This window comes from Elephas maximus, chromosome 10 (assembly GCF_024166365.1).
Source record: "Elephas maximus indicus isolate mEleMax1 chromosome 10, mEleMax1 primary haplotype, whole genome shotgun sequence".
NCBI classification, from domain to species: domain Eukaryota; kingdom Metazoa; phylum Chordata; class Mammalia; order Proboscidea; family Elephantidae; genus Elephas; species Elephas maximus.
Genome location: NC_064828.1, coordinates 81,964,978 through 81,978,008, shown reverse-complemented (window position 1 = coordinate 81,978,008; position 13,031 = coordinate 81,964,978). Strand labels below are relative to the sequence as shown.

The window sequence follows — 13,031 nt, the reverse complement described above, 5'->3', positions numbered from 1 at the left end:
CAAAGTGGACAGCTTCCAGACTAAGATGGACTAAGAAGAAAGGCCTAGCAATCTACTGAAAATTAGTCAATGGAAACCTTATGGATCACAACAGAGTACTGTTCATCTTGCTTGCTTTGGACATGGTATTAGGAGGGATCAATCACTGAAGGAAGAAATCATGTTTGGTGAAGCAGAAGGGCATCAAGGTGACCCTCTATGGTGCGATTACTTACCTTTTTTTGTGGCCTTTCTAGCTATGGTGTTGTAACTCCCACCCAGGTGATTGGGCAGGACTGTGTGATAATTGCGGCCCACCAAGGGGATTGGTCAATTTTGTCTTAAAAGAGAGCCAATTCCAGAGCAGAGAGAAAAGCCCTCCACCACCAAGGAAGGAGAGACCAGCAGGAGAGACCTAGCAGCAGGAAACGGTGCAGTGGGCTTCCTAGCCCCCAGAAAGAGAAAGCTGAGCGCCTTTGTCCAGAGACTGACGGCCAGGGAGAGGCGAGCCTGTGAGCACGGATGGGAAGAGGCAGTCCTGATGGAAGAATTATATCCTGTGTTCCTGAGCCTGAATTATAACTGTTACTTCCCTAGTAAACTCCATAATCGTATGGTCTGTGAGTTCTGTGCGGCCATTGCAATGAATTATCAAATCCAACAGAGTGTTGTGGGAGTGACAGTTGGTGTCAGAATTAGCAAAGATGGCAGAGAAAGGAGGCATGTCTGACCTCGGCCTCATAAAAATCAACCTTAGGCTATTGATCTTGATTCTCCTTCCTCCTTATGAAGTTAGAGAGGGTCAGGCACTGCCCCGAAGCGGGTTTTATACCCTTGGAGACATGAATTGGCACAACAGCTACAATGATGGCCATCATGTGAATAATGCAGGACCAGGCAACAGTTCATTCTGTTGTACATAAGGTCACCAGGAGTCAGGGTTGACTTGATGGCATCTGTCTACCTACCTGCCTGCCTGTCTGCCTATGTATGTGTGTATGTACGTATGTATGTATCTATCTATACACATAGACTTACAGCACTGTCTGACACATGGTAAACATTCAGTAAACGTTTGATGTTACTATTATTGATGTTGTTAGGCTCAGTGTCTGCTGCAGCCTCCCTGACCTCCTTTCCCTTTTGTGCTCACAGGAGGCTCTTGGCTCCACCCCAGCTGGCCAGCTCCCTGTCCTCCAAACAAATGGCAGGTTCCTGCATCTGCCCTCCCTCCTGTCTGAAGCCCATCCCTCTTTCCAGGCTTAGCTTCATTCCTGCGAGAAGCTTTGTCTAACAGCCCTAGCCCTTAGGACCCTCCTCATCTGTCCCATTTGGTGAAGGCAGGAGAGTGTGTATGAGGTAAAGGGACTCTGGTTTTAAAGAACAGTGTTTGTGCCTCTAGATTAAGGAGCATTTGCGAGGTGCCAAGACACACACTTTGCATTTTGTTGGCAAAATTTTTGCCATTGTTGGCAGGTTCTATTGGTGTTATCTGATTTAAATCTCTCACAACAACTCTAAGAGGTGGAGGTATGGCTTTTTTTCTTTTTCACAGGCAAGGAAACCAAGGCATAGACAGATTAAGCAACTAGTAAGTGGCAGAGCTGGAAGCTGAACTCAGCTCTTTCTACTGACAGAGCCCATGTTCTTCTCTGCTGTGCTCTGATGCCTGGTTGTCCTCATCACTTTTGACCTGGGATTGTCCTTCTAGACTTTATCTCCATAAAGTGGCTGTAAGCTCCTGGTCAGCTCAGCTCAGAGCACTAATGAATCCCCTGGCACAGCCAGGTACTTTCTGCAGATGAGGGAGCCCCGGAAGTTTTCTAATGGGGCACTTGTGAGGTCAGACTGTAGTTTTAGATGTAGGAGTGTGGCCTTGTGGGGGGGCCACAGACAAGCAAAGGGGCAGATTAGTTATTGGGGGATAAAAATCAGCAGGGCCTGTTGAATAATTACACAAAGGCAGGGTGAAGGAGATAAATTTGGGGTGACACAATGACCAGGACTCCAGCTTGGGTGACAAGGTGGACACAGGTGCCACCCGCTGAGCTAGGGAATCCAGGAAAGGTTTTCCTGAGCTTTGCACCCAGCTTGTTCTACCTTCCTTGATGCTCTGAATGCAACAAGGGCTCAGCTACAGCTTAATTTTTAATACTGACCTCTCAACAAATCCAGCTGGAGCAGAGGAAGAATGCTACTTGGACCCACAGGTACCTTCTAGGGGGTCCTGTTAAAGAAAGGCCTGTCCACTCTGCTGACTCTTTCAGTGTCTGGAGATGCAAAGGCTGGGTCTAGGAAAGGGTTGGAAAGGGCTTTGTAACACAGTGAAAGAAATCTGGAGTTCCAGGGAAATTCTGGAGGCCAGTGTGGAGGAGGAGTGATAGGAAGGGGCAGAAGAGAGAGAATCAGGGAAAATGTAAGAGTCTGGCAACACACAATACAGGGGACGTCAGCACAACTGGACTAAACCAAAAGCTAAGAAGTTCTCTGAACACAACCAAACACTCTGAGGGACAGGGTGTCTGGGACAGGGGTCTGGGGACCACAGTTTCAGGGGAAATCTAGGTCAAGTGGCATAACAAAGTATATTAAGGAAATGTTCTGCATCCCACTTCAGCAAGTGGTGTCTGGGGTCTTAAAAGCTTGCAAGTGGCCACCTAAAATGCATCAGTTGGTCCGAACCCATCTGGAGCATAGGAGAATGAAGAACACCAAAGACACAAGGAAAATATTAGCCCAGGAAGCAAAAGGGAGACATAAACCAAAGACTCATCAGCCTGAGACCAGAACTAGATGGTGCCCGGCTACCACCAATGAGCACCCTGACGGGGAACACAACAGAGAGTCCCTTACGGAGTGGGAGAAAAGTGTGGAGCAGAGCTCAAATTGATGTAAAAAGACCAGACTTAACGGTCTGACTGAGGCTGGAGGAAACCCTGAAGCCAGGGCTCCCAGATGCTCTTTTAACACAACCATTCCCAAAGCCCACTCATCAGACAAAGATTAGACTGGACTATAAAACATAAAATAATGCTCATGAAGAGTGTACTTCTTAGTTCAAGCAAATACATGAGACCAAATGGGCGGCTCCTGTCTGGAGGCAGGATAAAAATGCAGGAAGGGACAGGAGCTGGTTGGAGGACACGGGGAAACCCGGGGTGGAAAGGGGGAGTGTGCTGTCACATTATAGGGATTGCAACTACTGTCACATAACAATATGTGTATAAATTTCTGTATGAGAAATTAACTTGAGCTGTAAACTTTCACCTAAAGCAGAATTAAAAAAAAAAAAAAAAAGTAAGAGTCCGGGTCGTACAGGGTCAAGAGGCCATGGTGAACCATCCCATCCCTGGTATCAAGGTGTGCACGCTGGACAGCAGATCAATCCATAAACCAAGAAAGCAAGAATTGAGTCTTTTAGGGATTAGCAGAAACCCTGGCTCAGGTTTTAGACTTCCTTGGATACAGGATAGGAGACCTGGTGGAGCAGTGGCTAAGAGCTCGGCTGCTAACCAAAAAGTTGGCAGTTCGAATCCACCAGCCACTCCTTGGAAACCCTATGGGGCAGTTCTACTCTGTCCTATAGGACTGCTATGAGTTGGAATCGACCGGACAGCAATGGGTTTGGTTTGGTTTGGTTTGGTTTGGTTTGGTTTGGTTTGGTTTGGTTTGGTTTGGTTTGGTTTGGTTTGGTTTGGTTTGGTTTGGTCTGGTTTGGTTTGGATGCAGGATTAGGCCTTGGGCCAATCTTATCTCCCTCTCAAGGCGGCAGGGAATTACATGTAGGTTACGTTTTACAGGCAGCCTGGCAGCCCTCTTCCCCAGGGATAAACTTCGAGAATAAGACAAGCACTCAGGAGTTTCACGGGGCCTCCACACCCACTCTCCCTTACCCCTGAGCCCTCAGACACTGAGAACGGGTGTGTGTGGGCGGGGAGGGGGGTGGAGACTAAAAAACTGGAGCCAGGGAGGACAGATTTCTTAAGTGTCCTTTTCAGAAGCAGAAGAAGGAAGGCAGAAACAACATAGCCCTGAGTGTGTCCCTTTTTGCCATTCCAGGTGGCCTGGTGTACTCAGGGAATGCTCACTTGCTGTGCTTCCTGTCTTCATCAGGCTTGAGGAGGAAGGACAGCAAGAATCCAGAGAATTTCACAGGACATGAGCCACAACACGTTAGAGTTCATCGCGGGACCATCACGTCCAAAAGCAAAACCAAACCCCTTGCCATGGAGTAGATGCCGACTCCTAGCAACCCTATAGGACAGGGTAGAACTGCCTCATAGCGTTTGCAAGGCTGCGATCTTTACAGAAGTAGGCTGCCACATCTTTCTTCCGCAGAGCGGCTGGTGGGTTCAAACTGCTGACCTTTCAGTTAGCAGCCAAGCACTTAACCACTGTGCCACCTGGGCTCCCAAAGGTTCATAAGCTTTTAGCAGGATTCTCTGAACAATATCGTAAGAGCAAGCTTAATATGTAAAACAGAGAATAGTGCAGAGGCGCTGACTGAGTGGGAGGGTAGCCTTGGAGCACCACCATCTGCTCTCCACTCTCTTGTGGTGGCCTCAAGGTGCCTCTAGAGTCCTCTGTGGGCCACAGTTTAAAAACCACAGATTCGCAGATGAAGCACTGCAGGCCAGAGAGAGGACAATTCAGAGGTCCTATCTCTCAGCCCGACTTCACTTTCTACCATACCCACAGCTTCTGACAGAATAAATTGCATCATTCTTTTCAAGTCCTGGACATAAGGAGGTTGTCCCTTGGTGGTGCAAATGGCTAAGCCCTTGACGACTAACCAAAAGGTTGGTGGTTCACACAGAGGTGCCTTAGGAGAAAGGCCTAGAGATCTGCTTCCAAGAGGTCACTGCCTTGAAAACCTTACAAAGCACAGTTCTACTCTGAAGCATGTGGGATGCCAAGAGCTGGAATCCACTTGACAATTGGTTTTCTTGTTTTAGTTGGACATAAGGAAGCTGAACTGCCTGCAGGTGTTTCTGCTTGAGGTCGGCCCAATGCAGGTGAGACTTACTTTCAAACAGGACATCAACAGCCTGCTAAGAACAGCTCCTTTGCACAATTAACTTAACTTTGGCAGGCCTGATTGGGGCAGAATCATCACATGAGCCCAGTGAAGCCTGAAATAATGAGTGTTGTTTTATTTTATGTGATCCAGAAATTGTGCCCATCTCCCTAACCAAAGGGCTCATTGTAGCCTCAGGAAGGGCTGGGGGTGATGGACAGACTGACAATCTGGGGAGATCCAGACCAGGTACTTCTCCTGGCTTTGTGCCCTAGTGCTCCTGCAGTGGGCTTGGAAGAACAACAGCTCTGGAGCAAGAAGGTGGAGCCAAAGTGAAAAATATTACACCATCTTCAGTAAGGTGGTCATTACTTTATTTTCTGGGGGCAGTGACACTGGCCCCCAAATTCTTCCCCTTCATCAATGCTGAGAGAGCCTTCCTGCTTCATCACCCCGTTTTGGATTGAATTGTGTCCCCCCCAAAAGGTGTTGAAGTCCTAAGCTCTGTACCTGTGAATGTGACATCGGGTCTTTGAAGATGTTCTCAGTTAAATTAGCATGAGGTCATACTGGAGGAGTGTGGGCCCTAGTCCCATCTGAGTGGTGTCCTTAACAAAGAGAAGAGACACAGATAGGGAAGGGAGCCATGTGAGGGTGGAGTTATGCTGCAGCTGCAAGGTAAGGAACACCTGGGGCTGCCAGGAAAGATAAGAAAGGATCTTCCCCCAGACCTTTGGAGAAAACATGGCCCTGCTGACACCCTGAATTCAGACGTCTAGCCTCCGGAACAAGGAGCCCTGGGAGCACAATGATTACGTGTTCGACTGCTAACCTAAAGGTGGGCAGTTTGAACCCACCAGCCGCTTTGTGGGAGAAAGGACCTGGTGATCTGCTCCATAAAGATTACAGCCTAGGAAACCCTATGAGGCAGTTCTGCTCTGTCCCATAGGTCACTATGAGTCAGAATCGACTTGAGTCTTAGCCCTCAAAGCTTTGCCAATAATTCTCTGTTCTCTGAGATCATTTATAACAATGGCCTGCCCTCCAGACTCTAGGTATTGGCCACACTCTTTTGGATTCTGAGTGGAGGCTCCTTGACTCTGGGCTTCAGCTCTGCCTTCCAGGCAACTCATTCCCTCAGCATTAGATGTACCGTTCTCCTAGTCCATCTGAATGGTGACTCCACACTTAGAAACACCAGAGGCCATGGCATCACACTTTGAAACCTCCTGTGTTCCTTGTCTCTTCAGCTTTTGCTTCTTGGTTCCTGGGCCTCTTGGCCCTCAGGCCTCACACCCACATCTGCCCTGCTGGGGCCAGTGTTCCAAAGTTCTGTAGCTCTAATGATAAGTGCCTGGAGGCACCCCACTCCACCAGTAAACTTCAGCTGGAAGGCATTCAGCTCTTTTGCTCCATGGGGTCGGCAAGCCAGCTCCACCAGTAAGTACCCAGAGGCACCCCACTCCACCAGGAAGCCTCTTGTGCAAAGGCACTCAGCTCTCTAGCTCCATGGGTCAGCTCCAGTGCTGTCTGGCACTGGTCTCCTGGTTCTGCTGCTGCCAATTCTCTGCTGCTGCTTCTCACCATCTGTGCTGTCTCAGATGTTAACAGTCATCCTCACTTCCTTCTGAGCCCTCTATCCATTCACAGTTTGAAAACTGCTTCCACGTTTTAGGTATCTGTTAGAGCTGCACCCCACTCTTGGTACCAAATTCTGTCTTAGTCATCCAGTGTTGCTATAACAGAAATACCATAAGTGGATGGCTTTAACAAAGAGAAATTAATTTCCTCACAGTCTAGTAGGCTAGAAGTCCAAATTGAGGGTGTTAGCTCCAAGGGAAGGCTCTGTTGGCTCTGGAAGAAGGTCCTTGTTATCAATCTTCCCCTGGGCTAGGAGCTTCTCCACAGGGACTTTGGGTCCAAAGGATGTGCTCTGTTTCTGGTGCTCCTTTCTGGGTAGTATGAGGTCCCCACTTTCTTCTTGCTTCCCTGTCCTTTTATCTCTTCTAAGATAAAATTTGGTACAAGCCACACCCCAGGAAAACTCCCTTTACATTGGATCAGGGATGTGACCTTAGTAAGGGTCCCACCTTAATCCTCTTTAACATAATCTAATCTTGCCTCATTAACCACAGACAGAGATTAGGATTTACAACACATAGGAAAATTACAATCACAAAAGAGGACAACCACACAATACTGGGAATCATGGCCTAACCAAGTTGACACATATTTTGGGGGGACAAAATTCAATCCATGACAACTCGATGGCACCTAACAACAGCCTCCAGAACTGTGAGACAATAAATTTCTGTTGTTTAAGGCCACCCACTTTGTAGTGCTTTGTTATAGCAGCCCTAAGAGACTAAGACATTCCCAAAGCTTCCCCTACCCCTCAGCTCCCTCCTGGCACTGTCCCCACCCAGGCTGCCGCTATTTCAGAAGTCTGGAGAACACAGGTAGATTATTTTTCAAAGGGGGTCTCCAGCACTTCCCACAGCTGTAAAACAAGCAGAAATGCTACAGTTGTGTTTGTGGGGCAACTCACACAGCCAGCTGTGGGGAATGCTACACGAGCAAGAAACTGAGACCCAAACCCAGGGTCACTAGGGTGAGGCTACGCCCGGGGCTGTGGAGGTGACAAACTGGGCCCTTCCCCTCAACCCTTTGGGAAGGCTCAGTGTTGCAGTGAGCCAAAGTGGTGCTCAGAGCCAAAAAGCAAAACTCACAGTCCACAAGCCTCCTGTGGAAAGAAGGTCTCCCTGGCATTTTTCGGTATGGTGGCCAGCCGCACAGGTACTCTATCCACACCTGTGCAGGTACTTGTCCAATCATGTGGCTGAGATTTCAGAAATGTGGCTACTGTCTCCATGGCTCCCCTGGCACCCAGTGCGTACTGTGAATCTAAGCTCCCTGGGGCAGAGGGCTGCCCTTTCTGCAGCCCCAACATTTGCAAGAGTCAACTGCTTCCAGGCTGGTCTTTGATAAAGGCCCCACCAACCCCCTTGTATCTGGGGACAGAAGGCAAGAAGGAATATGAACGCCCCCCCCCCTCCCCCCGTGCAGAAGGGCTTTGGCTGGGCCCTCCTCCTCAAGATGTTCAGAAGAGGATTGGGGGAGGGGCTGGAGAGCTGGAGGAAGTGTTAAACCCTGGGAAAGGGCAAGCCTGGCTACAGACCAGCCCCATCATGGTGCTGACACTGGCTGTGCTGAAATCCCTACTCCTTTCCTCCTTGTCTCTGAGCCACGCAGGTCTTCCCCAACACACCTGTCTCCACCGTTCACGGACTAAGCAAAGGGCAGAGTCATAAACCTTACATTCTAGACACTGCTCCTGGATCCTTTTACCTCTGCTGGTTAATGCTTTTGACAAATTCTCTTCCGTTTTTGTTGCCCTTAAGCTCAAGGGCATCTTTCCACCCCAGAAAAGCACAGAGTTGCTTCAGCAGTAGGGGAAGGACCATGGCCCTAGCCGGATCCTGAATAGAAGCGGTTTTACAGTACCCAGCTAGCCACAGCCGGTTCCATCCTGCCCATTCATTATTTATGCAGCACAGAGCCTTTTCAGGCCCCCTCCCCTTAGCTGCCCCAGACAGGGCATTGATCGCCCTAATGGCTAGGCTCTGCAGTGGTGGGCCGAGCTGCCCCCTCCCCAAGCCTTCCTGTGGCCACTAATTAGCGGAGGTTTAGAGACTCCACTTCACAAGTGGGGAACTGGGGCCCGGAGGACCCTGCTGGGAAGCAAGAGCGAGTTGAGCTTAGCATCATGCCTTTCATACCCAAGAACCAATGGCTGGTTATGTCACTGACCCAAGGCTAGATTGTGTGTGTGTGTGTGTGTGTCTGTGTGTCTGTGTGTGTGTGTCTGTGTGTGTGTCTGTGTGTGTGTCTGTGTGTGTGTGTGTGTGTGATGTATTCCCAGAACTGCAAACATGGACAGAGGCCTAGGGCAGGCAGTCAGTTCCTTCCTGAGTCCCAGGGTAGGGAAAGTCTTTGCACAGTGGCAGCTCCAGAATTCCTACACAGGAAGGGCACAGAAGTGACAAGCTCATTGGTGGGGGCTGGACGACTTGATCTGATGCTGCATTCGCAGAGCATACGTGCCGTTCTGACTTACGTTAGATGATTATTTGGGTGGTTCTGGGGGCTACTAACGAAGATTCTCGGGGTGAGGGTGAAAAGAGCTTTCCAAGCTTCCCTTGGCTCCACCACAGTGCTGGAAGCTTTTACCCGCCCCCCTCCCCATACTTCCCAGATCTGGAATCACCTCTGGGTACAGAGGACAGGCTCCCACTCTACCTGTGGTGGCGAGAAGCAGCGCAGGGGCATATGCCGGGAGTCACAGGCCCCTAGCATTTACTAGGGACGCAATCAGGCGAAAACGCTTGGCAAGAGAAGTCTAGATAACAAGACCCAAACACAAAACCCAGGGACAGCAGCCAGACCCAATGAGGGAGGAGTGTGGGCTGCCTGGAGCAGCTGGGGAGAAGAGAGCTAGAGTGGTGGTGGGGGCATTCTTGCTGATGGTACTAGAATCTGGAAGCAACCTCTCCACCCCTACTTGGTGCCCTGGTAGAGACAAGGCTTCTTCTGGCCCTCTGGGACTGCAGTTCGACCAGCTCAACCCTGGAAGCCCCTCACACAATGCTCTATCTGCTGCTCCAGGTCTTCATTTAGGGGATCAGAAGTAACCCTAACTTTGGAGGGACTCAGGGAGCCTGTATCCCATTAAATCCTAGAGAGAAGCCTGGCAAAACTAACAAAAGTACATGAAACCAGTCCATGAACAACTGCCTCTGTTGCCATGAGATCAGGTGAACTGGAAGGTGCCTGGCTACCATTACTGAACATTTTAATCAAAGATTCTACAGAAGAATCTTGATCAAAAGGGGGAAAATGTAGAATAGAATTTCAAATTCTCATAGATTCCAGCCTTTCTGGAGCCAGGGAGACTGGATGAACCCCTGAAACTATCGCCCTGACAATCTTCATACCTTATACCAAAAATATTCTCAGAGACACATCCAAACTCCCCAAGGACTGAATTACTGGGCTGAGGGCCTTGGGGACCATGGTCTCAGGGATTATCTAGCTCAACTGGCATAACATAGTTTATAAAGAAAATGTTCTACAGTCTATGTTGGTGAGTAGTGTCTGGGGTCTTAAAAGCCTGTGAGTGGCCATCTAATATACTCCACTGGTCTCACCCCTTTGAAAGCAAGGGAGAATGAAGAAAACGAAAAACACAGGGAAAGATTAATCCAAAGGACTAATAGACCATAACTACCTCAGCCTCTACCAGACTGAGTCCAGCACAACTAGATGGTGCCCAGCTACCACCACTAACTGCTCTGACAGTGATCACAATAGAGGATCCCAGACAGAGCTGAGGAAAAATATAGAACAAAATTCAAATTCTCACACACACACACAAAAACAGACTTAATGGTCTGACAGAGACTGGAGAAACCCCGAGGGCATGGCCTCTGGACAACCTTTTAACTCAGTACTGAAGTCACTCCTGAGGTTCACCCTTTAGCCAAAGATTAGACAGGCCCATAAAACAAAGCGAGACTAAAGGGGCACACCAGCCCAGGGGCAAGGAAGAGAAGACAGGAAGGGACAGGAAAGCTGGTAATGGGAAACTCAAGGTGAAGGCAAGAGTATTGACATGTCATGGGGCTGGCAACCAATGTCAGAAAACAGTATGTATATTAATTGTTCAGTGAGAAACTAATTTGCTCTGTAAACTTTCACCTAAAGTAAAATTAAAAAAAAAAAATTCTCAGTTTTCTTAAAACCAAGTAATAGCTTAGCTTAATTAGTAAAGAAAATCTGCCTTGAGCATTGTGCTCTTTCAAGATCTATCTACAAGGGCTCAAATTGACAACAGCGACTCGAAAGATTGGATAGGAGCTTTACAGGGCAGTGAGTTTATGTTAATGGGTGAGGGACACCTCAGAAATGAAGGGTGAGAATGGCTGCACAACTCAAAAGAATGTAATCAATGTCACTGAGTTGTACACGTAGAAACTGTTCAATCGGTATATGTTCTGCTGTGTATATTCTCAACAACAAAATATACAAAAATTTTTAAAAAGTATGTGAAACCTGCTGTATAAAATGTAAAGCATCGTCCACAGCTCCATTTGTCCTGCAATCTTGTAGAAATATTATTTATCAAAATAGAACATCAGGGCCAATCACAACCATATCCATGTGATCTGTGGTTCTGAGAACATTCGAGACACCCTTCATTCAGGGACAGACTCATGGTGTGGAAAGAGAAAGGGGCCCAAAGGTCATCTGGACCCATCCCCCCTCTCCCAGCAGGTCACTCCTCCAATGAGGGGCCCAAACAGGTCTGAGATTTCTAGGACATTCCAGGAGGCAAGCATGGGGCTGTGAGCTAACTCCTTCCCCAATACCTAACAGGTCCATCAATAAGCCAAAAGTGGCAACTTTTGCCTCTGAGTTGGGGACTAGGAGGCTGATGCAGAAACAAGGGGACCAGGGCTGCTCTGACAGTCCAAGCTGTTCCTCCAAAGAATCGTTCCTCATGACAGGACCAATCCATCCCCTCCCCTACTCCCTTTCCACCCAGCTTCATCTGTCCTTCTCAGGTTTCTTCTCTCCCTCACAAGCACTGGAATCTTTTTTCCCTTGAGCCCAGATTTTTTATTATTTCAGGGGGTAGTTGGAGCGGTTGCAAGCAGGACTCCTCCAAGGACAGGCACAGACCCTCTGGCCCTTCATCTCTTCTCTGGCCTAAGCCTTTCTGAGGGGCCAGCCACTAGCTCCTCAGTGTGTGGCGGGGCGGGGGGGTGGGTAAGGGAGGGGAGGAAGGTGCCCCACCTCTAAGCCTGCTCCCCAGCCAAAGTGTGTCCTCTGGTGACCCCGTACACTTTGCGGGGAGGGCTTGTAAAGATGATGGAATCGACGGTCGGGGTCCTAAGGGGATATCTGTGGCTGGGGATGGAGCTTCTCCCTCCCTGGCAGACTTTGCCCCAACCTGACCCAACTGCGCTCCTACCACAGCCTCGTAAGGTCTCTTCAGCCAACTCTTAACCTTCCCGGTTGGGAGTAAGGTCTACTGCATCCCTCACCCAGTGGTCCCATCCCAGCTGTCTGAGCCCTCGGGACAGAGAAGACCCTCAGGCGGGTCCACATCTTCCAGGAGGAGCCAGCCTAGAGAGAAACGGGGCGAGGCCAAGGTCACAAAGGAAGGTAGAGGCAGGACGGTGACTGAGGGGGTGGGAGGGGGGTCCTCAGGCCCTGGTGCAGGGGGCGCACTCACCGCCGGGACCACTTGGCGGACGGCCTCCCGAAGGGCCGCTTCCACAGCACCCCGTAGAGCTGCACTTTGGTGCTAATGTCCAGCGCGTCCGAGTCGGCCTGTTCCATGGACGGCGAGGGCGACACCGAGTTGGACTTGGAGGTGAACATCCTGCCTCCACAGGGCTGCCCCTGGCTCGGCCCAGGCACTCCCCCGGGAACTGGCAGTCCTGGAACAGCACGGACGGCAACCCGCGGCGGGATACGGGACACGGGGGAGGCTGCGGGGAGGCCGTGTCCCAGGCGGCTCCGGCCGCCGTCGAGGCGCGACTCAGCAAGCGGACACCAGGAGCGGCCCCAGCCGGGAGACGCGGCATTAAAGCGCCTTGGCACCGAGCGCGGGGCGAAGGGGGCGCGCAGCCTGCGGCTCCCTGCTCCGGCTGCGACAGCGGGGCAGAAACTGGCGGGGAGGGCGGCTCGGCCACAAGCCTGCTGCGCGCCCCCGCCCTCCCGCGACAGCCCGATTCTGGTGCCCCCGATTGGCTGGGAGGGGCAGGTGAGTCGGGATGGAGGCCTGCGGGGTGCGCCAATCAGAGCGGGCGCCGGCTGGAGGGCAGGGCTCCTGCGTCCGGAAGGACCTGGCGGCCGGCTGGCCGCTCACTCCCGGGATACAACCATGACACTGCCCGGTCTCCGCCCCAGTGCCCAAAGCTCTCCTGTGCCTTGCCTACATCGAAACTGGCACACCTGCTTTGAAATA

General features: G+C 50.4%; 1 protein-coding gene across 1 annotated transcript in view; it reads right to left on the bottom strand.

Annotated features, from left to right (window-relative positions):
• PLEKHD1 (pleckstrin homology and coiled-coil domain containing D1) overlaps positions 1 to 12,731 on the bottom strand; it is a 39,816-nt gene extending 27,085 nt beyond the window's left edge. The window contains exon 1 of the mRNA XM_049898861.1: positions 12,294 to 12,731. Within this exon, the coding sequence (XP_049754818.1) occupies positions 12,294 to 12,442 (149 nt within the window). The 5' untranslated portion in view covers positions 12,443 to 12,731. The remainder of the gene's footprint in view (positions 1 to 12,293) is intronic.
• Between the last annotated feature and the right edge of the window lie 300 nt (positions 12,732 to 13,031).